Below are 25,326 nucleotides of genomic sequence, written 5' to 3'. Positions count from 1 at the left end.
ACCCTCATTTTCAATGCAGCCGAGCATTTACATCTTAAAGAGGCTGAAGAAAAAAAAATATATACAAATTGAAATCAAGTTTTTAATCAGGGGAGATAAAATAAGAAACTTTATAAAATAAAAAAACAAAACAATAAAAATTAAATAGTAAAAGTATTACAAAAACAAGCAAATAACATAAGATTTATTTAAGAATCATAAATATAATTCAAAATAAAAGGATAAGTGGACAGACTAAAATATAAAGCAATAATAGAAAGAGATAAATAATTAGAATAATAAAAGATAAAAAGATATAAAGGACTATTAAATAAAAAATATATAAAAAAACTGAAGATAAAATAAATTAAAGGATGAAAAAAAAGATAAACGCTCAAAAATAAAACAAGGAGTAAAATAAATAAAATAATGAAATTCATTTAATAAAATAAATAAAAATGTCAAAATGACAAAAACATATAGATAACAATGCAAAAGAAAAAGAAAGTAAATAAAAGGTAAAACAGAAGATAAGAAAAAAATTAAAGGATGAAATAAATTAAATGAAAAGATAAAAGGCCAAAAATAAAACAAGGAGTGAAATAAATAAAATAATGAAATTGATTTAATAAAATAAAAAAAAAATGTCAAAATGTCAAAATGACAAAAACATATCAATAACAATGTAAAAGAAAAACTCGACTAAAACTCAACAGTTACAGGCTGTTTGAAGGTGGTTATAAACAGATTTAACAAGAACATTTGGACAGATATACAGTAAAAACATATTCTAAATATATATATATCAAACTATTCTACAAAAAACATAAATTACAGAAAGCATGAGTCAGAAAAAGTCAGAAAAAAACTTGCAAACTAAAGGTTGATGCACCATAACTTTTTTTGTTTAGTTGAGCCATTTTCAACTGGCAAAACTTGCCAGAAAATGTAAATTATTCAAAAATACATTTAAATAATGTGCAAACATACTGCTTTCTTATACTGCATGGACTCACACAAGCCAACACTGCATTCCCAATTCATATTCAGCAGATAATCAGTGCAAGCATGCTCGCGATTTGATCTGCGCTGCTTTGATGCTGCATTCCCCGCTACCTGAATCCAGAGAAGAAAATGCTTCGTGATTGGCTGCGGTGGAGGGTGTTAAGGGGCTGTGTCTGGAATGATTGAGTGACTTTTGTATTGTCTTTCAGAAGGCAGAAGAGGAACCGGGTAAAAAAATTGATTTTTTTAGAATATCGCTCTGAAAGTGCTGTGCTGAGTCTTTGAATTCACTGTTATGCTGTTCGGACTGTGTAATGCTCCTGCACAGCGAGCCCAGTAAAAGCAGTGTTACCAGCTCGTTCTATATACGTATTTCAGGGGAATATCTCAGTATCTCAGTAGGGTGCCCATGCAATGATTTCAATTTTGCACTGACAAGTTGACTGCAACAACAATAAAGGAGTCGGGCAAATGTCATACATGGTTGTGGTGAGGAAAGCCAGAGCTACCTGTCAAAAAATCTCTTCCACTGCGAGTCTGTTTTCAGGAATTTAATGCTTAATTGACAATTCCACACCAGCCTGAGCCGATTATTTCCACCGCGAAACCCCAGGGGTGTGAGGCAATGAGACTTTCTTGGAATTGAAGTGTGAATGTGTGAGTGTATAGTGTGAGTAGTAGCTTGTTTGAGTATCTTCCGAGTTTTGCTTTTTTGTCATACTAATATCTTTCCAATTATCAAACAAAATTTAATATCAGACAAAGATAACTTGAGTAAATATAAAAAAGCACTCTTAAAATAATAAAATTATTTTTTTAAAGAAAAAAAAACGAATAACTTGGTTGTGCCATCCTTGGCAGCAACAACTGCAATAAAACTTTACCGATAGCTAGCAACGAGTCTTTCACGCCTCTGTGGAGGAATTGTAGTCCACTCGTCTTTATAGAATAATTTTAATTCAGCCAAATTGAAGGATTTTTCAGCATAAACCGCCTGTTTAAGATCATCCACAGCATCTCAAACAGACTTTGGCTAGACCACTCCAAAACCTTCATTTATTCATTTTTCTTTTTAAGCCATTCAGAGGTGAACTTGTTTGTGTGCTTTGGGTCATTGTCCTGCTGCAGAACCCAAATACACCTGAGCTTGAGGTCACAAACAGATGGCTGGATATTCTTCTTCAGGATTGTCTGGTAAACAGCAGAATTCCTGGTTCCATCTATTACAGCAATTTATCCTGCCCCAGGCCATCACACTACCACCACCATGTTTTACGTTCAGTTATAATGTTATTTTTCTGAAATTATGTGTTACATAATTTATTACATAAGTCCAAAGGATATTTACCCAAAGTTCTGGCGATCATTAAAATGTTTGTTGGTAAAGTGAGATGGGCCGTTGTGTTCTTTTTGCTCAGCAGTTGTTGTTTTTTTTTTTGCCTTAGAACTCTCCAATGTAGACCATTTTCACCCAGACTCTTTCTTTTAATTGAATCATTAACACTGACCTTAACTGAGACAAATAAGACATGCCGTTCTTTAAATGTTGTTCTGGGTTCTAATGTGACCTCCTGGATGAGTTGTCCATGCCCTTTTGAAATAATTCCAGTCAGGTGATTACCCCAGGGCAGGTTCACCAGTGTTCTATGGTTTGTCCATTTGTGAATAATAGGTCTTACTGTGGTTGCTTGAGTCCTAAAGTCTTAGAAATGACTTGTAACCTTTTCCAGACTGATAGATGTGAATGAGTTTGTTTTCTCATTGTTTTTTGAATTTCTTTAGATCACAGCATAATGTGTTGCTTTTTTGAGATATTTTACCTGCTTTATGTTGTCAGATAGATTATATTTAAGTGATTTGTTGATTCTACAGGTCTGGCAGTAATCAGGCCTGGTTGTGGTTAGTAGTAAAATTAAACTCAGCTTTTCAAAAAGTGTGGTTAATCACAGTTCATTTATTGTGGGGGCAAACACTTTTTATTTTTCCTTAATAAAGGAAATCATCATTTTAAAAGTGCTTTTTATATCGTCGCTGTCCAATGAAAAACACTTATCTCCAAAACAACAACTTTACAGGAGAAAGAAAAAACCTTGTAAAGTCAATGTACAAAGAGTTTATTTCAGGTCATCTTGAAGAGTTTCTATTGGTCCGTTCATCAAGAAACTTTTGCACAGTCTAAGGGATAGTTTGTTTGTTCGAATTATGTAGGAAATCTGAAAATCAACAAAAATGGAGATTTGCTAAGTGCGGACCACGCCTAAAGAAGTAGAGAAAGAAGAAGAAAAAGGGGAGGGAACTCAGGGAAATTTGGGCTGGAGTTCTGAACTGCGTGCTGAAGAAGCGTGCAGTTATATCCCCCCCTTTTATTTAATAAGAAGTGGAAGAGTAGAAAAGGGGGTTGTTGGGGAGGAGGTGGGTTGCGAACTTTCGTCACGAGAGGTAGTTAGTTAGGGGAGGTATTTATAGGATGGTTGATTGATACGGGGTGGAGTTAGAATGTAGAGTTCGGGCGTGGTCCTTCTCCCAAACTTTGGTTATTACATAACATCATTAAGTGTTTTTCATAGGACAGCGACGATAATCACTTAGGTTATATTTGTCTGATATTAAAGTTTGTTTGATAATCTGAAAAATGCAAAAACAAAAAAAATCTGCTTACACTCCAGTAACTTCAACACTTCAACAAAATATAAAATCCACAGAAATATTTTCAGCACATTTGCTTATTTTCGATGCCCCGAGCCTTTGGAATTACCTGAATGAATTGCGTATCTTGCTGAAGAAGACTAATTCTTTGAACTTCCCTTATCTCTCCTGCCGTTTCATTTATCTGCCTAATGCTCTTCCTCTTAAATAATGTCACACAGGGGAGGAATGAGATGGAGACTTTCTCACAGACAAACCCATTATGTCTGACTGTCTCTCAATTACTTAAACCTCAAACCAAGCCCGACTCTGAAGATGTCACATAATTAGGAAATGATAATAATGTAGGATGACTCCAGTGATATTAGGAAGTCATTAAAATATTGACCGCGAACCTAAAAAAGGCAGCGTAATGGAATTGAATCTTCAGTCATAGCTGACCATGAAAAGCATATAAATACTTTAATGTGTCTAATAAAATTACAGGATAAAGAATTATACCCTCTTTTGAAAGATTTTTCAAAACTTTAATTAAATGTCCATTCCTATGCTCACAGTTTTCACCAGTTTGTCACTGAAATGTCAAATGAAATAATGAAATAACCACCCACCCTTTAGTTCCCATATTCTATCTAACATTCTCTAAAATTGATAATAGAGAGAGAGAGAGAGAGAGAGAGAAGCAAAAAGCATGAAGCTGTTTTTTTTCAATGACTATGCAACTGTCCTTCATTTATGGTCTCCAAAAATTTGCTTAATAGCCGTCGCTCACCTTGACTTAGAGCAACGTTGTCCTTGAGCATCCAACTACATAAATACAGTGACCTCCAAAAGTAGTGAGGTCAGTCTCTTTATTTCTGCTGTAGATCAAAAACATTTGCATTTGACATTAAAATAGTAATATTCAAATTTCAGCTTTTATTTCCAGGTTTTGATACACGCTATCTGGATTTGATACACAATTCAGAAGATAGAAACTTCTGTCTGAACCCACCCATTTTTCTTGTGAGCAAAAGTATTGGAACATGTGACTGTAAGGAGTGTTTTGGTGCCCAGGTGTGTCCTGATACACTGATTATTCAAACAATAAATAGCGCTAATTTCAGCTTTTCAGTTTCAGATTTAGGTTTTATCTGTACAGACTGTGCATTTACATTTAGAGGAGTAACCAACATGAAAATCAGAGAGCTGTCTATGGGTGAAAACAAGCAAAAAATCAATTAGAACCATTGCACAAATATTGTCCATAGCCAGACATTTAGAATGTCCTGAAGAAGAAAGTCGTCACTGGTGTGCAGGATAAAACCTGCAGCAGTTGATGACAGAAACATTGTGAGCCACCATTTGCTGCAATTACAGCTGTAAGTGCGTTGGGGTTTGTCTCTACCAGCTTTGCACATTTAGAGACTGAGGATTTTTGCTCATTCTTCTTTATGAAACAGCTCAAGCTCAGCCATCTAAACCTTTCCACTGTAGCTCTGGCTATATGTTTAGGGTCATTGTCTTGCTGGAAGGTGAATCTCCTTTCCAGTCTCAAGTCTTTTGTTGCCTTTAACAGATTTTCTTCAGGATTTCACTGTATTTAGCTCCATCCATTTTTCCATCAACTCTGACCAGCTTCCCTATGCCTGCTAAGGAATAGCATCTCTACAGCATGATGCTGCCACCACCATGTTTCACAGTAGGGATGGTGTGTTCAGGATGATGAGCAGTGTTTACTTTTCCTCCCCATATAGCGGTTTTTAGACCATTTAGAAAAAAAAGGAAGTTCAAGATTGGTCTCATCTGACCACAGCACCTTCTTCCACATGTTTGCTACAGTTTTCTTTTAACTATATCTTTCTTCTTGACACTCTTCTATAAAGGCCATATTTGTGGAGCGTATGACTTATGATAGTTGTCCTGTATATAGATTCTCCCAACTGAGTTGTGGATTTCTGCAGCTCCTCCAGAGTGACCATAGGCCTGTAGTCTGCTTCTCTGACCTGTGCTCTCCTTACTTGATCTGTCAGTTCGGTGGAATAGCCGTGTCTTGGTAGGTTTGCAGGTGTAGAATACTTTTTCTATTTTTTGGGATGATGGATTGTACACTGCTGCATGGGATGTGTTTTTTTATAACCTGACTCTGCTTTAAACTTCTCCACAACTTTATCTCTTTGACCTGTCTGGTGAGTTGCTTGGTCTTCATGATGCTGTTTGTTCAGCTGTATTTATAGCTGTATTTATACTGAGACTAAAAAAAAAATTATGCACAGCTGGAATACTTTTGCACATCACAATTTTCAGATTTTTATTTGATAAACATTTTGAAAATAATGTATTAAAATACAATAATGTATTTTTGTTGCAGTTCACACTTATGTAATACTGTGTGGTTGTCTATCACTTAAAATCTCAATAAAATAAATTTAAAGGTGCATTATGTAGGATCTGAGAGCAAGTGTGTGAAATGGCTACAGCAGTCCAATTTCAAAACACCACAGAGAGTAGTCTGCTCCGCCCACCCCTCCCCAGCCACAAAACTTATTTGGGTTGCCAAATTCAGCAGGCTGAATCTACACAACGTTAAGACTAGGAGAGGCGGAGAGTACGAGCGAGAGGAGAGGAGAAATACAGCAATTCTAAACTCTTCTAAAACCAGTATCTAGAGTTATATTGACTGTATGTTACACGAGGGAGAGCTAAAGCTCCGCGGTGTGTCGGGCCACGCGAGCCCTGCGATGTGTTGCGGTGTGCCGTGGTGTCGGACCACGCGAGCCCCGATCGCTGTAGTGTAGTGTTACGTCTGGCAACCTCGGTGGGTGGAGTTAGTGTTGGGGAACGAGCAGCAGAAGGAGTCAGAGGACAAAACAAACACAAAACCCAGGACGGACTGCACATTTAAAATAGGAACGTACTGCTGAAGCCGTGCTGACAAGAGCTGCCAGTGCTTTCACTCAATATGTTTTCTTAATATCTGATGATACATCCTGATCATTTTATCATTTACCACTGAAAATTAGTTACATAGTAGTCCTTTAAGTTTGTGGTTGGAAGGTAAATAAAAGTTAAAATATTGATATTTTGTCTTATATTCTTAATTTATTTTCAAATCCAAGTGTTTTTAGTTTACAGCAAAAAAAAAAAAAAGGATTGACCTCACTGCTACAATACTTTTGGAGGGGATTGTATTACATGTAAGCGACATTAATCACAGAGCACATCTACCTTTTTTGTCCCAATTGGGCATCCATTCTTCTTGACACTCTTCTATAAAGGCCATATTTGTGGAGCGTATGACTTATGATAGTTGTCCTGTATACAGATTCTCCCAACTGAGTTGTGGATTTCTGCAGCTCCTGCAGAGTGACCATAGGCCTGTAGTCTGCTTCTCTGACCTGTGCTCTCCTTACTTGATCTGTCAGTTCGGTGGAATAGCCGTGTCTTGGTAGGTTTGCAGGTGTAGAATACTTTTTCTATTTTTTTTCTTATTCTATTCTATATTTTGGAGGGGATTGTATTACATTTAAGCGACATTAACCACAGAGCACATCTACCTTTTTTGTCCCAATTGGGCATCCGTTCGCCGCATTCTTTACCGCCAGAGGACAATTTAGCTGCACATCAAAGGCCTTTGTACATCTTAATAAGAATGGCGGATGCTTTGTAGCCGAGGGGGATAAAGAGGCACCTGCGTAAAGACCCTGAAGGCCAGAGCTCAACATGAGCGCTCATTAATTAACCTTTTGTGAGGAGAGACCTCTGCTCTTTATCCAGCTACCAAGCCTTATCAGCCCGTTTTAATGATCTCTCTGCACAACATAATGCAGCCAGAAATTAGCATCAGGCTGACACCAAGAAAACGAGGGCAAGCTGAAGAACTGTACAGTAAAAGGAGGGTCATTTCAATGCAGGTGAAAGAACCATCTAATAGGTTAATAAGCACTCAGAGGCTCGAGCCTGCCGAGCAAGAAAATGATTCTGAATAAGTCTGAAGTATTGTCTTTTAGACCATCTTTTCCACCACATTACTGCCAACCCATGTTTCTAAAGTATTTATTCACCGTCCATTTCACCACAGAACAGATCCGCCTCCACTGTAATCAGTATTTTAGTAAGCAAATGTAAGCACAGTGATTTGCTTTCCTACACTTTTTCTACCTTTTTCTGACCACTGGCCTAAAAATGCAGTCAAATGAGGTGTATTCCTGCACTGTAAAATAAAAAGAAAGTTGAGAAAACTCAAAATTTCAAGGCAACTTACAGCACAAGATTTTTCGAGTTTTGAGGCCAACTCAAACTTTTAAGTTTTGAAGAAAACGACATGCGGTTTGCCAAATTGAAACCTTTAGCCGAGATCATTAATTTTTATATGTATTGAAACTTCAAATATTAACTCTCACCAACTTTTTTTAGATTTTAGATTTAAGTTTTATTAAATGTGCATTGTAGGGGGGATCACGTGACCGATTTTCCGGGATGGCAGCACGCAGCTAGAGCTCTCGCACTTTTCCCCGTTTTCTGTCCTTTTTTGACATTTTTAATATTTCTACCTGGGATTTTCTACTGGTGACAGGATGGCTGAGATGTCTACTGCAAAATCGAGACCAATTTCCTCCCCAGTCGTCTCTCCAATCAAGAAAAAAACGAAACAAAGTGACTCACCCGAACTCGCTAAAATGGCGGACCTGCTAGCTGAGTCGCTGGAAAAACAGGCCAACTTATTCCAGTCACAGTTTGAGGTGTTAGCAGCAAACTTTAAGGCTCAGCTCTCTATGATCCGGGACGAATTTTCAGCTCAGATGAAACCGGTGCTGGCGCTTATATCAAGGGTGGACTCTGTGTTAGGTGAACAGCGCGAGCAGAAGAGTGTACTGAATGAACACACTTCACTTCTCGAGGCCGTGGAGAAGAAGCTGGCTGACCTAGAGGACCGCTCTCGCCGCAACAATGTTCGCCTGGTGGGTCTCCCTGAGGGAACAGAAGGCAGCGACCCTACTGGCTTCATTCAGAAGGCCATCAAAGAGTGGTTTCCCACGCTGGCTAACTCCGAGATGGAAGTGGAAAGAGCTCACCGTGTATATAGAAGTCAGAAAGACACACGCAACTCTCCGCGGGTCTTCATCTTCAAGCTCCTGCGGTACCAGGATAGGCAGCGTCTTCTGAAGGCAGGCAGGGCCAGCGGTCGCATCTCCCACTCGGGTGCTAATCTTCGGTTCTTCGTTGATTATAGCTCCTTCACTTCTAAGAGAAGAATGGCTTTTCTTCCAGTTCAGAAGTCTTTGCGAGCAGAGGGTATTGAAAGCTTCTTGCTTTATCCTGCTCAGTTAAAAGTCACCATTTCAGGTACTGTGCATACTTTCTCTTCGCCCCAAGAAGCAGAAGGGCGGTTGCCGTCTCTGTTTAGGAACGACGTCAGCCCTATGTAAATTCTAAGTTTTGTCATTGTGTTTTCGCTACCTCTGTATATCTACCGCTTTTGTTTTTGGGATTGCATATTTAAGATTTCTTTGACAACACTTTCTCTTGGGGAGATACCTTTATTTATTTTTAAAAAAATTTTTATCCTTATATAATTGTATATTTTGATGTTTAACGTAAGGTAGATATTTGTGTAATAACCGGGGTACGGTGCGACTTGCTGCTGGGCTTAAGCCGGTTAACGCGTCACGGCTCAGTTATATGTTGGGTCTGGAACCGAGGAGGAAAGGTCTTCCCTAAGATCCTCCTCGTTCCAGAGGGGTTTGTTTAAAAATGTTCTAATAAGGGATCTATGGTTACAGTATATGGCACCCAGGGTTATTTGTTCTTCGGCCAGTTCTTTTTGGTATTTAAGACAGTATCTCATTTATTTGTTAGTAATATCCCAAGCCTCACAGTTATATTTTTAATCCTTTCCAGTTTGTTTCATTTTGTTTACCCTAGTGTTTATAACAATTTATGTCTGTAGTAACAGTATTGTCCTGGAATGTCCGAGGTTTGAACTCGCCTTCAAATAGAGTATGTTGTCTAGATATTTTGCGGGAAGAGAATAGATATCGCTCTTCTACAAGAGTCACATCTGTTACATACTGATGTCACCGTGGAAAGGACGCACACCAAATGACAAAATACTTTTTCGGGTATTTTATTCTGGTAGATCCCACTCTAGGGATTTGATGAAATATTGAATATAAAATGTATATGAATTATAAAACAATAGGAAATAAACAAACAAAAATAAATCACTGGCTTCTTACAGACAATGAGCCTCAAATATGAAATAAAAGCAAAATAAAGACAATCAGCACTTGCTGAGCAGAAATATTAGTCTCAATGCACAACAACACTGCACCACTTATCTTTGACTTACTGCAACTGCAGTGCAAGGTATTTATAGACTTTTATCAGAGCTGATTAAATTGTACTCAAAATAACAAGAATAAAATGAATACACTGTAAAAACCTAGCTTAGAACACAATACAGTATTTGGTAGTGGCACTCAATTTACTCAGCTTTACTCAACAAGACTTCAGCATTTCATCAGAGAACTTGGACAAACAGCTTCTCTTATTTCATTAGGATGGCTCTGGATGGATCCTAAAATGGAGCACCACCATTCACTATTGGCTTTTCGACTGGAAACCTATATATCTAAATTAATACACTGCGACCAGACTGGTTTCATTAAATCTCGTTTCTCTTCGGATAACGTACGACGATTACTTCATGTGTTAGATCATACACCTGACACTGTACAGCAATCAATACGCCTACACAAGCAATACGCCTCTCTAGTGCTTACTCTCCTATTAGAATTCTTAATACACAGCATCACATTTCCCTGTATGCAGATGATATTCTGCTTTTTGTTAACGATGTCCCTCAAACTCTCCCTCACTTATTAACTATCCTGGATACATATGGCAGTCATTCCGGCTACAAAGTAAATAAGACCAAGTCTGCTTTACTCCCTCTGAATGAACCAATGAGGAACCTTAATCTTTCATCACCAATCCCTGTAGTGGAACACTTTAAATACCTTGGCATAGAAATTTACGCATCTCTCAACAAGACTATAAAATCTAATTTCAACTATATATTGGGACAAATTAGCAATGATTTAAAAAAATGGATTAAGATGACTGACTCATTACAAACACGCATTTCTGTAAATTTAATTTAATTTCATTACCTCCATGATCCCTCTATCCCCTCCAACTAATTTCTGGAAAAAACTTAACTCTATTGTTTCATTTTATTTGTGGAAAGGTAAACGTCCTAGATATAAATATTCAAATCTACAACGTTGCAAAACTGATGGTGGCCTTTCACTTCCGAATTTTAAGTTATACTACTACTCTTTTGTCCTTCGAGCTTTAAGTGTTTGGCTTAACCCCGACGCAAAGACTTCATGGCGCCCTGTAGAAGAATGTATAATCGCTCCCCATAGACTACAAGATTTCATTTATTCCAATATTTCACTTAAGCAATGTAAAATGAGATATGGACCAATCATCAGCAATTTACTTTTGGTGTGGAGGGACGTAGGAAAAATAACAAAACTTACTGTCAGGGCCAGACAGGAATGAGACTGATGCAGATACAATAAAATAACTTTTATTAAAGTTATAGAGTAGACAGGGGTAGTCAACAGAAACAGGGTCAGTACCAAAAATGCACAGTGTAGAGAAACCATACCATAACCGGAGGACAGTCCAGAGTTCATACACGGGTAGGCAGTATCACAGGGTAGGCAAAAATCCAGAGTACAATAAACAGTCCAGGTCATACACGGTAATCCAACACAAGGGAGCAGGCAAAAATCAAAGTCGGTAGAAAACAAAAACAAGATCATACACGGAAAATAGCAAGGGCAAGAGAAACGCTTTGTATTGTAGGATTTACCAAACAGATACTCGGCGAGGTGTGAGCGTGAGCATGGTCCTTAAATACACTGAGTAATCAGTACTCGGGACTTCCTGGTGGCGTCATGTGACGTGTCATGTGATCGGGAATGTGTGTTGTGTCATGGAGTGGTGCGTTCTGGGTATTGTAGTTGTTACTGTGAGAATCGCAGATAGAGCTGGATGTGGGAGACACAGACGTGCTTTCAGCACCAGACATGACACTTACCACCAAATGGCACAAAAACTCCCCTATTTTTCATAACTACAAACTTCTTACTGCCAGTAAACCTTTTTCTTTTCCTACGTGGCAACAGAAAGGTATTAATACTCTAGGTGACATTATTGATGATGCTGGTCTCCGGACATTCCAGGACTTACAATCGTTCTACAATTTACCTGGTTATTCCTTTTTTCTTTATTTACGTTTGCGCTCTGCCATGAAAACTTACGGGGTTCCCTGGAATTCACAATTATCTCTTCACCCTCTACATAGATTTTTCTGTGGCAATATGGAAACGAGAGGCTTGGTTTCAGCCATCTACACTACTTTACTCCAAGCTACATATAAACCCCATATAAACATACAACCCCCTCATTCCCTGAGTTGGAGAAAATGGATTCTTTTCAGTATTGACTTTATCAACCTGGAACTTTCTACCGCCCGCATTCATGGCGCTGAGGAAAAGACCCTACTGGCTTGGGAAAATGCTGCTGAGATGTTTATGGCATTGCTCTGAACTTTTAGTTCTATTTCTGAATACTATGACATTGTTTTTGATTAACTGGCCATTGGGGTGGGGTGCCTTGGGGTGGGGTGCCTTGGGGTGGGGTGCCTTGGGGAGGGGGGAGGGAGTTTGAGGGTGGCATACACAATCACCCCCTTTTTTTTTTTTTTTTTTTTTCTTCAATATTGTAATGTACATTGTTGCTGGTAATGTGGATAAAAATGAAAATAAATAAATAATTGATCACAAAAAAAATGTGCATTGTATAAGTTATAGGCTAAGTATAAGGCTGACTGTCCTTTAGGATCAACTAAAAAAAAAGATAAGTTGTGCCAATAAAACAGGTGTACATTAATTTAATCATCTAGTAGGTGCAACACTATATTTTGGTTAATTTAACAAAGCAACTGAGGACTTAGAATGGATTTAGTCTATTTCCTGTCATACCTGTCTTATGGTCAGTCATATACAATTACAATTAATTCAAATGTTACCAGCTGGACTCAGCCAGCATACAGCCTTCAACACTGAGGCCAGACTGTTAACAGTATATAATCTATATCGTAGCTCTTCTATGTAAAACACTTATCTCCATTTTTGTGGAATTTTTTGTTTACTACATAATTTGAACAGACAAACTCTCCCTTACACTGTGCCAAAATTTGCTTGATGAACGAACCAATAGAAACTACTTTTGTCCATCATAATTGAGCATGAACCGCCCAATAAATATGTTTCCAAGCCAATGAAGAAGTAGATTAGCCACGCCCACTTCATTCAAAAAAAAGAGAGAAAAAAAAAGCGGCAGCTCTGCCGTTAGAGCAGGGCAGCACTCTTTACTGTGTTTAAATTGTTTGTGGCATTAAAAAAGGTCAATATCAAGTATAAAGTGTTCCAAAAATGTTAAACACAGGCTTCCAATACAATGGACAACATTGAAATGTGGTTGAAATATGACTTGTGTCTGTTGTTGTTGAAACAACGTTGAATCAACATTTAATGTTCAATGGTTCTAATTTTAGTGAGCTATGGTTTATTAACGGTTGAACATATGACGTTGAAACAACGTTGCTATATCAACGTTGATTCACTTTTAAAAACAACAGTTGATTCAACCATAACATCTGCGTTGAGCAGCAATCCTCCCTGCATCTAAGCAGCAATCCTGTTTAGCATTTTTATTTTTTAAGGCTGAACTGCTGCACTATATTGGCAGTGGCTGGAAGTCACGGTTATAATAACAGGCCTTTAAACAGCACAAAGCAATTATCCGATGCACTTTTTGCGCCTTCACATTTTAAACATGCCAGAAAATGTTTTAATTTAAAAGCAACAGGAAAAAAAAGAAGTGCTGAAACAATTCCTGCCTAAAGCAAGAACAGAGAAGACTAATGGACAATTGATTTTACAAAAGTGGTGTCATTAGTATCCAGGTGCGAAAACAAAATAAAATGAAATAAAAACTCTGAGGATTAAATGTTTGTTTAAACAGGGTTTTTTGCGTAAGATTTTTCAATGAATAAAAAATCTATTTTAATTTTAAATCAATCATATATTCTTCGCAAGGCACGTTGTGATGCTCATTGCTATCTTACACACCATTTCCATTTTTTTCACGCTTTCAACCTGCATAGATTAAATAGCAACGGTGCTTGTAAATATACAGCTCTGGGAAAAATAAAGAGACCGCTTCAGTTTCTGAATCACTTTCTCTGATTTAGCTATTTATAGGTTTACGTTTGAGTAAAATGAACATTGTTGTTTTATTCTATAAACTACAGACAACATTTCTCCCAAATTCATTTAGAGCATTTATTTGCAGTAAATGAGAAATGGCTGAAATCACAAAAAAGATGCAGAGCTTTCAGACTTCAAATAATGCAAAGAAAACAAGTTCATATTCATAAAGCTTTAAAAATCTAGAGTTCAGAAATCTAGATTTGTTGGAATAACCTTGTTTTTTAATCACAGTTTTAATGCATCTTGGCATCATGTTCTCCTCCGCCAGCCTTACACACTGCTTTTGGATACCTTTTTGACACTTTATGGAAAAATCAAAGAATCTCATCACTCTCTAAGTGGTCTCTTATTTTTTTCCAGATCTGTATACTGTATCTACATTGATGGGTGTGGTGGTCTGGATGTGAGGTGTGTTCAGGTAGATTTTGAGTGTATTGCTATCTTGGCAATGGAAAAACACAGGTGCACGACTAACTAAAAACAACCTAGGCAGACCTCAACAGTCAGACGTTCATTGCTATGTTGGCAGTGAGTTGTACTTCTACAAACAGGTTTCATATGGCATCTGGCATTCAGTGGCAACATGTGTGGATGCAGGATTTCCTGGAAATATTGCTGAATTGTCAGTGTTGCTTGGATGCGAGGATCCCAGATCATTGCTAGTTTGTGTATATATGGGGCCAGTAAGTGTTTTATACTGGCCCCATATATGAGGTGATGTCAGTCAGTGATTGGCCCCATCACTGACTGACCCCAAGACCAGTACTGGGATCAGAAGGGGATGATCAGGAAACATTGGCCCATCTGGATTGTATTCAACTCATGGTGCCCAAAGGGGGCCATCTGAGATTAAGGTGGGTTGTAATGAATGGGGCCATTTGGGAAGCCAACTTCACACAGTTTCAGTAAAAAAAAATACAGCTCTGGAAAAAACAATAAGAGACCACTTTAAAAAGTTGAGTTTCTTTGATTTTACAAAATTGAAAGCCTATGGAATATAATCAAGAGGAAGATGGATGATCACAAGCCATCAAACCAAGCTGAACTTGAAGCAGGTGTGGCATAAAGTTATCCAAAATCAGTGTGTAAGACAGTGTGTAAGAGGAGAACATGACGCCAAAATGCATAAAAACTGTGGTTAGAAACCAGGGTTATTATTCGACCAAAGACCTGACCACCTGCAGCAACCCCAGATCATTTGCTTAGTTAAAACACACTTATACCCCACCTGAAACCCAACTAGCCCATGTTTCACCCATGTGCGCCCATCATGGACTCCTTACAATCAAGTAAAATTGCAGCTTGAAGTGACAAGATAAAACCTATATGTTCAGCTGTCTTGGACAATGGTCATGAATTATACAATCGGCGGCCACACACCTAGGGCCATTAGCTTTCCAGTGGTAGCCATGGCTACCGCACTTTTTTCATCTGAGAAAATGACATGCTGCCTGATGGAAACTAAAAAGAACAAGCACAAAGGCCGAGATTCGAGATCTCTAACTCACCAGAACACTTTTTTTCTTCGCGACGAGTTGAAGTGTGATACACATGTGTGAACAACAGATAGCAGCTAGTTCTTTAAATAGATCCACAGATCCATCTAATGTGAGAAACAGTACGCATGCAGATCTCAAGGCTTCGCTGTCACACATCATGCGATCATGGCGATCCGTGCGTCCGGCCGCTAATTAGACGCTTCAGCGCGGAAAGGAGTCGTGCTCATAGTTACATCAGCTCATGGGAGGAGAGGGGTTGTAGCATAAAGCATAAAGCGTTACATAACTCGCATACTTACGGCTCCTTATGGGCCATGTAAATCCCTTCCACTAATGGGGCAGATTTGTGGGGCCATTAAAAGATCGGTCTCGAGCCACCGCAGAACGGGCAGAGGGCGAAAGCGCAGGAAGGACGGAGGTGTGGATGTGGAAACATCCAGCACAGCTGACTGGCTAAATGGCAAGTCGAGTGAGAAAGGACGGCAATAAAAGGAGCCCGTCGAGAAAGGTCACACGGAAAAAAAAGTACAGCCAGCGTTTGACTTTTGACCTTTCTTGGCGGCGCAAATTGGCTGGCTGAGATGCGTGAGTGCTCGCTAAGGACGTTCTGTCATGCCTGAATGGAAAAGTGGCAGATAAAGTGATAGCACAATCAAAACACAATACAGAGCCCGTTTTTGCCAAGCCCACGTCTAGGAGATGCAAGTCTTAGATAGCAAGGGCTAAGCTGGGATTGAGTTACAATCATTTGCCCTACAATCTATCAATGTACTTTGAAATCCTTTCTCATGCTGACCTCATTTCTGAAGCGCAGCCTCGGCCTCAAAACTGCTGATTTTGAAGAATCTCTCTACCCGGAGTCTACCTGCCTCTTTGATCTTATCATGATGAGTTGAGGAAAGTGCATGCAGAGCTGGTGTTTAATCACTCGGAGGGGACGATTTCAAGGTGACGCGAGGTTCTGGCACGTCGTAAATTTGACAGAAGGCGAGAGGAACACGTAGGAAGACAAATTAGCATTTTCTATTCTTCGTTCTTCATGTTCACGTAGGGAAACAGAATGTCGGGGCAAAATGAAAATGTCAAAGACAAAAAAAATACAAAAAACAGATGAAGCAGATGATGTTGAAGAGAAAATATCAGCTTTTTAAATATCAGCCATCTTAATCTGCTAAAATCACATACAGTTATTGATCGTTCTTGTTGAATCAAGTGAAGGAAGACATTTACTTCAGCGATTATTCAAACAAATCTCCAATCCCGTCCTCAAGATGGATAAAAATCTCAATAAGAAACAACTTGCCTGAGAAAAAGCACTCAAACCACTGTAAAACAGCTCATACAAGGGTCACAAGCTGAACTTCAGTGACCTTCAAGACGCAGAACGACAGTGAAGGATGATTTCTCATGTTAATCAAGCTTATGACCTTTAATGGAATAGATTAAAGGAGAAATCTAATTGACATCTAATAGAATTCCCGAGAAGCACAGTGGATACGCTTTATTATAAGAAGGTCATGAGTTCAACCCCTGGAGATGGCACTACTGCCTATGTCTGGCAGTCCAAAAGAGGATAACTGTCCTCGCCCTCTCTATATATGTAATGTCTATATGTTTATTATTCTTATTATTCTTATAATATTCTGGGCCAAGTTTAATAATACTGAGCGTGAACCAATAAATGACCAGCATGAATGCCAAATAACCTTAATTTTACCCTGCATTTTATAAGAAGGTAAGATATACGGCTCTGGACAAAAAAAAAGAGACCACTTAATGATATTGTTTTTCTTTGATTTTACCCAATTAAAAACCCACCAAGCCATCAAACCAAGCTGAACTTCTTGAATCTTTGCACCAGGCGCGGCATAAAGTAACCCAAAAGCAGTGTGTAAGACTGGTGGAGGAGAACATGATGCCAAGATGCATTAAAACTGTAATTAAAATCCAGGGATATTCCACCAAATATTGATTTCTGAACTCTTAGAACTTTATGAATGTGAATTTGCTTTCTTTGCATTACACTGAAAAAAAAAAAAAAGTAAAATTTGCTTTAAAAAAGTTCCGAAACTTTTTTTTTTAAATAAATTTAATTTCAGATAATTTTAAGTAACTTCAACTCGGTTTCAAGACTTAAATGTTACATAGAGTAAATAAGTGAACTGAACTTCAGTCAATCCTTTCTTTTAGTAAAATTTACTTCATTTATTTTTGCTGAATCAATCCTTTCTTTTAGTAAACTTCTGCATACAGTATTACCCAATTACAATTACTTAATTTATACAATATTACTCAAATAATTGTAATTCCTGGAATTTAAATATTTTAGTTAAAACACACATATTACACTGTCTCAACTCATGGATGGCATGCAATACATTATTTTTAGTATACTATATTATTAAAAAAAAATTTATTACATGCCATCCATGTGTTGAGACAGTGAGACTTGGTCTGTTTACAAAATAACTCTTTGAGATTTATAATATGTTATAATATATTATGTATCATAAATTATTTAAGTAATATTGTATAAATTAAGTAATTGTAATTAGGTAATATTGTATTCAGAAATTAAGTAAAGGTTACTAAAATTAAAAGCAAAAATAAATTACATAAAGTACAGTTGGTGTTTATTCACTCAGAAGGGACAAAAATGTATACACAGTAAAATCCACAGTATTAACATTACAGTGTAAACTGTAAAATAATAACAACGTGTTATAATTTGCAGTGTTATAAAATTCAAGTTTGTCTAAAAGGCTCCGCCACTTAATTTTGTCTGCTTCACTCTCAGCATGCTCTGCAGTCACCATTATCCTTTCTTTAGGGTTATTTTTATGTGTGTGTGTGTGTGTGTGTGCCTTATATGTGTTTGTCGATAAAAGGGATTTAGCTGTGGTGATTTCACTGATTTTCAGCATTTTACACCCTCTTGCTGTTGGGTTGGGTTGGATGGTGGATAAGGGTCTCCACCCAAGAGTTATTGTGTTATGAAAGAATCACTGCTTTTTTTTGGGCAGTTTTTGATGGTCTCTTTTGTTCTAAATTAAGCTTAGATAGGATAAAAAAGGTTATTTTGTTATTTTGTGATATAGCTCACATTTTATGATGTTTTATAAATTAATTGTCTGTAGTTTTGGGCGAGGTTAATACAATATACAAAAATAAACTCAAACGAACTTAAAAAATAAACTATTTAATTTACCATTTTGAGAGTTTCAGAGTTTTATCCTGTGGAATATGACTCCATATGAGGTTAACCATTTGAACCCTAGGCTGTTTTTTCTTTGTTTTTGTCAGTTCCTCGTTCAGGTGTTATAACACAGTAATTATATCAGATAGTCATAGCTCTGAGCTCTTTTACTCCAGAAGCCATACGGCTGCTCAAAAATATAATCATTTAAAATGTAAAAGGAAGCAGAATTGTTATATTTTCCTGGAACTGATCATGTTTTGGCCAGAATTTTACCAAGCACCTGTTTTTTTTTTTTACTTATTTTTGAATGTATAGACTTTAAATATATTCACACCTAAGATAAAAAGGAGAGAGAGAGAGAGAGAGAGAGGATGAAGAAGTGAGAAGACTGCGAGTCCTCATAGTTCACAGACTTGAAAAGGCCAGAGAACGGCAACCGTTTTCTCTTTCAATTTATGAGTGTAACGATCCGCTACATGTCTTCCATAGAGCTGCAAACACACACACACACACACACACACTCAAGAGCAAGATTAAAAAGGTGGATATTTTTTTGTGAGAGAGGGATAAACCAGTTCCATCAGATGAGGTAATGCTCTTGATCAGATAACAGACCAGACACAGACAGACAGAGAGAGAGAGAGGAAGGGAGGAAGGGCAGAGAGAGAGAGAGAGAGAGAGAGAGAGAGGGAGGGGAGAGAGAGAGAGATAGGGAGGGGAGAGAGAGAGAGGGAGATAGGGAGGGGAGAGAGAGAGAGAAAGAGACAGAGATAGGGAGGGAGAGAGAGAGAGAGAGATGAGCCTTCAGCCAGAGATGAGCTGAAGTGTAGAAGCTTTGAATTGGTGAAGCTGTTTTATTAAAGCAAAAATAACAGTTTTCTGTTTTCTGTGATTTTTTGTTGTTTGAAAACTTTCTACGCTCTAAAAAGAAGGATTAACATGTCTGATGAACTAATATTGTCATATTAGTGAATTACAGGACAGTGCAACTGATTAAGATAAGTTGGTACCACTTTATTTGGATGGTCCCTTATAGATGCATCAAAGATACTTATTGTTTGTTTTAGTCTTAATACTGTATGTTTTGTAGTCTTAATACTGTGTTGTTTCTAATTTTAAAATTGTTTGTTTTCTAGTCTTATTTATTGTTTTATAGTCTTAATACTGTGTGTTTTGTAGTGTTAATACTATTTGTTTTTTTAGTCCTAAAATTGTTTGATTCTAGTCTTAATAATTTTTATTTTGTAGTCTTAATACTGTCTGTTTTCTAATTTAAATACTGTCTGTTTTCTAGTCTTAATAATTTTTGTTTTGTAGTCTTAATACTGTCTGTTTTCTAATTTAAATACTGTCTGTTTTCTAGTCTTAATAATTTTTGTTTTGTAGTCTTAGTACTATTTGTTTTCTAGTCTTAATTTTTGTTTTATAGTCTTAATACTGTGTATTATAGTCTTAATACTTTTTGTTTTCTAGTCTTAAAACTGTTTGTTTTCTAGTCTTAATACTTTTTATTTTGTAGTCTTAATACTGTCTGTTTTCTAGTTTCAATACTATTTATTTTCTAGTATTAATACTGTATGTTTTCTTATTTTTAATATTGTTTGTTTTGTAGTCTTAATACTGTGTTTTTGTAGTTTTAATATTGTGTTTTCTAGTCTTAATATTTTTTTTCTAGTCTTAATATTTTTTTGTAGTCTTAATACTGTGTTTTCTAGTCTTGATATTGATTGTTTTCTAGTCTTAGGTTTTGTTTTGTAGTCTTAATATTTTTTTTTGTTTTGTAGTCTTAATACTGTGTGTTTTTTTAGTCTTAATATTGATTGTTTTTTAGTCTTCATATGTTTTTTTCTAGTCCTAATACTGTTTATTTTCTAGTCTTTTGTTTTGTAGTCTTAATACTGTGTGTTTTGTAGTCTTAATATTGTGTGTCTTTTTACTTTTAATAATTTTGTTCTAGTCTTAATACTGTCTGTTTTCTCGTCTTAAATTTCATTGTATTCTAATCTTAATAATTTTTGTTTTGTAGTCTTAATACTGTTTGTTTTTTTAAAACTTCCTTGCATTTCCATCCTCCCTAAAAGTTTAAGTCATTACAATTTTTATGTATTTTTTGGGGGGGAAACATGTTAAAAAGCTGATAAATGAGTATTTAAATCATTTACAAAGGACCTCTCAAAATTTTATCAAAAGTTGTCTGTGTGTCTACATGATGCTGACCAATAAAAAAATTAATCTGAAATATAGCTGTGAATTTAGGTCAGAAAAAAAACTTTAAAACAGCCAATCATAGCAGTGGTCAAATGTGTTCATGTTCAAAACCAATATTCCAAAAATTCACTGTTTTTACAACAGAGGAAAAGACAGGTTTAAACAGATCAAATAAACCTGAATTAGTTTTATTCTCTTTACAGTTGTCTTTCAGGGAACATCTAATGAAATGAAACAGAAATTTTAATAGAACTCCTTTAATAACAAGTGCGTCAAGATCCTTTAATGTGTGGTGACATTTTCTCTGTGGAACAGATCCTTCATTGATATGCTGTGAGTATAAATAACCAAAAGCATTATCAGATTAATCTAAATGAATTATCCAAAGTGAACGGCTTTTGAAAAGTAGTCTGAGCTGTCTGGTTTCTTTGCTCTTGCCCTGAGGATTTTTTTTTTTCATTCCTGTTAATGCTGTCCTTGGCTTATTGAGTGGAGCTTGAAGCAACACTTCTTTAATGCCAACATACAACAGTGATATAAAAAATCTAATAAAATTAATAACATATACAGCTCTGCAAATGAAATGAAGAGACCACTTCAGTTTTTGAATAAGTTTCTCTGATTTTGCTATTTATAGGTTTTTGTTTAAGTAAAATGAACATTGTTGTTTCATTCTACAAACTACAGACAGGAATTTCTACCAAATTCCTAATAAAAATATTGTCATTTAGAGCATTAATTTGCAGAAAATTAGAAATGGCTGAAATAACAAAAAAAAAAAAAAAAGATGCAGAGCTTTCAGACCTCAAATAATGCAAAGAAAACAAGTTCATATTCATAAAGATTTAAGAGTCCAGAAATCAATATTTGGTGGAATAACCCTGTTTTTTAATCACAGTTTTCATGCACCATGGCATGTTCTCCTCCACCAGTCTTACACACTGCTTTTGAATAACTTTATGCCTTTACTCCTGCTGCAAAAATTCAAGCAGTTCAGCTTGGTTTGATGGCTTGTGATCTTCCCTCATCCTCTTGATTATATTCCAGAGGTTTTCAATTTGGTAAAATCAAAGAAACTCTGTTTCATAGTATTATTACACAGTAATATCTAAGAGTTAAATTCACTTTTAAAAAATAAGAACATACTAATGTTACTGGGGAGAGAACTAACATTAGCGATGAGCTAGCTAACCTTAGCAACAAGCTAGCTAACCTTAGCAACAAGCTAGCTAACCTTAGTGATGAGCTCGCTAACATAGCTAACTTAACAATTTAACTGTCTTAAGACTTAAGGGCTTACCGTATTTGTTTTATATTTCTTATACCTAGGGGTTTTTTTTAAAGCTGTTGTTTGGACTCTAAGGGGCAAACAGAGCATTAGCAGTACTCCACTGTTCTAAAAAAAAAAGAGAAACAGTCTGCTTTCCATATTCTCTATGTTGGAACTGTTTTAAGTTATCTTATCTTATCTCTTTAAACAGGATATGTTAACCATGTAAGCCTTAATTAGAGATTCATGTCTTCGTTGAAGAGAGAATGATATATTCGAGTGTACTGACTTTTTATGTTATTTTTAAAAAATCATATTATATCTTACTGAAGGCAGTGTGAATTACACAAGTGTCACTTGTCATGTATATTTAAAACTATTGTAAAAAAATATATATATATATATATATGTGTCTTTATTCTTCCTGTCTTCACAAGATGTATATGCTACCTGCAAGTAGTTGGCTAGGAGTCCGTGTTTATCTGCCACTGTAAGCTGTTAACATGTTGGATGTTTGTTTTGCGTGTGTGTGTGTGTGTGTGTGTGTGTGTGTGTGTGTGTGTGTGTGTGTGTGTGGTATCTAGGTGCAGCCAGGTGGCAGGATGTCTAAAAAGAAAAGTGGCAATATGAAACTTTTTAAAAAGTTAGCAAAATAGTCAAAATAATTCAGAATTTCTGCTTTTTTAATAAAAAAAATGAGTCATCATTTTATGTAAATGTGATCTACTGTTCATACACTCCAAAATACGTTTTAAAATTGGTGTTATTAAGTTGGACTGAAGTTCACTAACAAGGTGAAACAGAATAAGGCGATAATTTTATGCCACATGCTTTACACCCAGTCAAACCACATGGAGAACTGAAAATTTAATTTTATACATATTTTTTCCCAAATTCTACAGAGGCTCTTCCTCTACCCAGCAGTGCAGGACTGAGGAGGAGGTTAGTTTCATGTTTGTTGTAGAAAGATTCAGAATTTCATCTTTACCATTGATATAAAAGCACAATTATTAGTAAACTATAACCTTAATCCCCTTCATTTCTCTTTTATAACTGAGAACTAAATGAAAACTAAAAACAACTAGCTTAAAATCAGTCTCAGAATTCCAGGAAGGTGAAACAGGCAGGTGCATAGATGCTGTGTTCAACCATGTTGTTGAATCTGCCCCCAGAGTCTTGAAACCAAAGGCAGAGCCAGACTTTCTTATTTGTTTGTTAGGTCAGCCCTGTTCTTCCAGATCAAACTTACTGTATCTTATGGACCACGTTAGTTGAGTTTACAATACAGCTAAAAGACCAGAAGCAAGGCGCAACTTTCCACTGGATACCCAGTTTGTCTAGAAATGCAAAACTACAGTACAGTAAAATCACCATCAGCACAATCACCCTCACCTCCACCATCTTCATCAGCACCATCATCACCCTCACCTCCACCATCTTCATCATCACCACCATCAACACTATCAACTGGCAGACAAATCATCTCCTCCAGTCCACCAACCTTTACTGCTGACCAGGTCAGGAGACAGCTGAGGAGACTTCACCCCAGGAAGGCAGCTGGCCCGGACAGAGTGTGCCCCAGAATGCTCAAGGCATGTGCTGTTCAACTGGGTGAGCCCCTCCAACATGTTTTTAACCTGAGTCTGCGTATAGGGAGAGTTCCTGCCACGTGGAAGACAACCTGTCTCATTCCTGTTCCCAAGAAGGCACACCCGAAGGAGCTGAATGACTACAGGCCTGTTGCTTTGACATCTCATGTGATGAAGACCATGGAGCGACTGCTGCTGGACCAACTCAGACCTCAGGTCCACCATGCTGAGGACCCACTGCAGTTTGCGTACCGGGAAAAGGTGGGAGTGGAAGATGCCATCCTCTATCTCCTGCACAGAGCTCACTCTCATCTGGACAAGGGGGGAGGTGCTGTGAGGGTCATGTTCTTCGACTTCTCCAGTGCCTTCAACACCATCCAGCCCCTACTACTGAGAGACAAGCTGATGGAGATGGAGGTGGATATGCACCTGGTCACCTGGATCACTGACTACCTTACTGGGAGACCACAAGATGTCAGGATCAGGGACTGCTCCTCTGATACAGTGATCAGCAGCACAGGAGCACCACAGGGGACTGTTCTCTCTCCAGTCCTGTTCACACTGTACACATCAGACTTCAAATACCACTCGGAGTCATGCCACATGCAGAAGTTCTCTGACGACACTGCAATTGTGGGGTGTGTGCGTAATGATGATGAGAGGGAGTACAGAAGCCTGGTTGAGGAATTTGTGATGTGGTGCAAGATGAACCATCTGCAGCTGAACATCTCCAAAACCAAGGAGATGTGCATAGACTTCAGGAGGTCCAGGCCCTCTGCTCAGCGGCCAATCTCCATCGAGGGGGTCGATGTGGAAGTGGTCAAGTCCTACAGATACCTTGGTGTGCACCTGGACGATAGGCTGGACTGGTCAGTGAACACTGACTCCCTCTACAGGAAGGCTCAGAGCAGACTGTACTTCCTCAGAAGGCTCAGGGCTTTCAACATCTGCCAGAAACTCCTCCTGATGTTCTACCAGTCTGTGGTAGCCAGTGTCCTCTTTTACACTGTTGTGTGTTGGGGAGGCAGCATCAGCAAGAGGGATGCTGGACGACTGGACAGGCTGGTGAGGAAAGCTGGTTCTGTGCTGGGATTAGAGCTGGAGTCCTTAACACCACTGGCAGAGAGGAGAGCCCTCAGTAAGCTGCTGAACATCATGGACAATGTTCACCACCCTCTGCACAGCACCATCACCAGGCAGAGGAGCTCATTCAGCGGCAGACTGCTGTCCCAGTCCTGCTCCACAGACAGACTCCGAAAGTCTTTTGTTCCTCAGGCCATAAGACTTTTCAACTCCTCTCAGCACAGCAAACTAAAGACTCTGTGAAACTTTTTCATTCCGGCCACTCTGGCCACACCATGGACACACCCCCAGCTATGGACACACTCTCAGACTTGCTGATGCCTAGAACACTTTTTATAGTTCTACCATATTTTGCACTAGTAGTTCATTCACTAGTTAATTCATCTACTGTTTACATATCTTTTGCACTGTTTACGTATCTTTTGCACTGCTTAATTTAATTTAAATTATTATATAACTGTGTATTTGCACTTTCTGTTTGGCTGACATCAGTTATCCTCACATTATGCACATC

At 37.6% G+C, this 25,326-nt stretch overlaps 1 protein-coding gene across 1 annotated transcript in view; it reads right to left on the bottom strand.

Moving 5' to 3' along the window:
• Positions 1-4,433, bottom strand: part of LOC125784395 (histone-lysine N-methyltransferase, H3 lysine-79 specific-like) — a 74,665-nt gene extending 70,232 nt beyond the window's left edge. Inside the window, exon 1 of the mRNA XM_049467868.1 lies at positions 4,403-4,433. Within this exon, the coding sequence (XP_049323825.1) occupies positions 4,403-4,433 (31 nt within the window). The remainder of the gene's footprint in view (positions 1-4,402) is intronic.
• Between the last annotated feature and the right edge of the window lie 20,893 nt (positions 4,434-25,326).

Source organism: Astyanax mexicanus, chromosome 19, assembly GCF_023375975.1.
Source record: "Astyanax mexicanus isolate ESR-SI-001 chromosome 19, AstMex3_surface, whole genome shotgun sequence".
Taxonomy (NCBI): Eukaryota; Metazoa; Chordata; class Actinopteri; order Characiformes; family Acestrorhamphidae; genus Astyanax; species Astyanax mexicanus.
The sequence above is the reverse complement of the archived record's forward strand: the minus strand, read 5'-3'. Positions and strand labels throughout refer to the sequence as shown.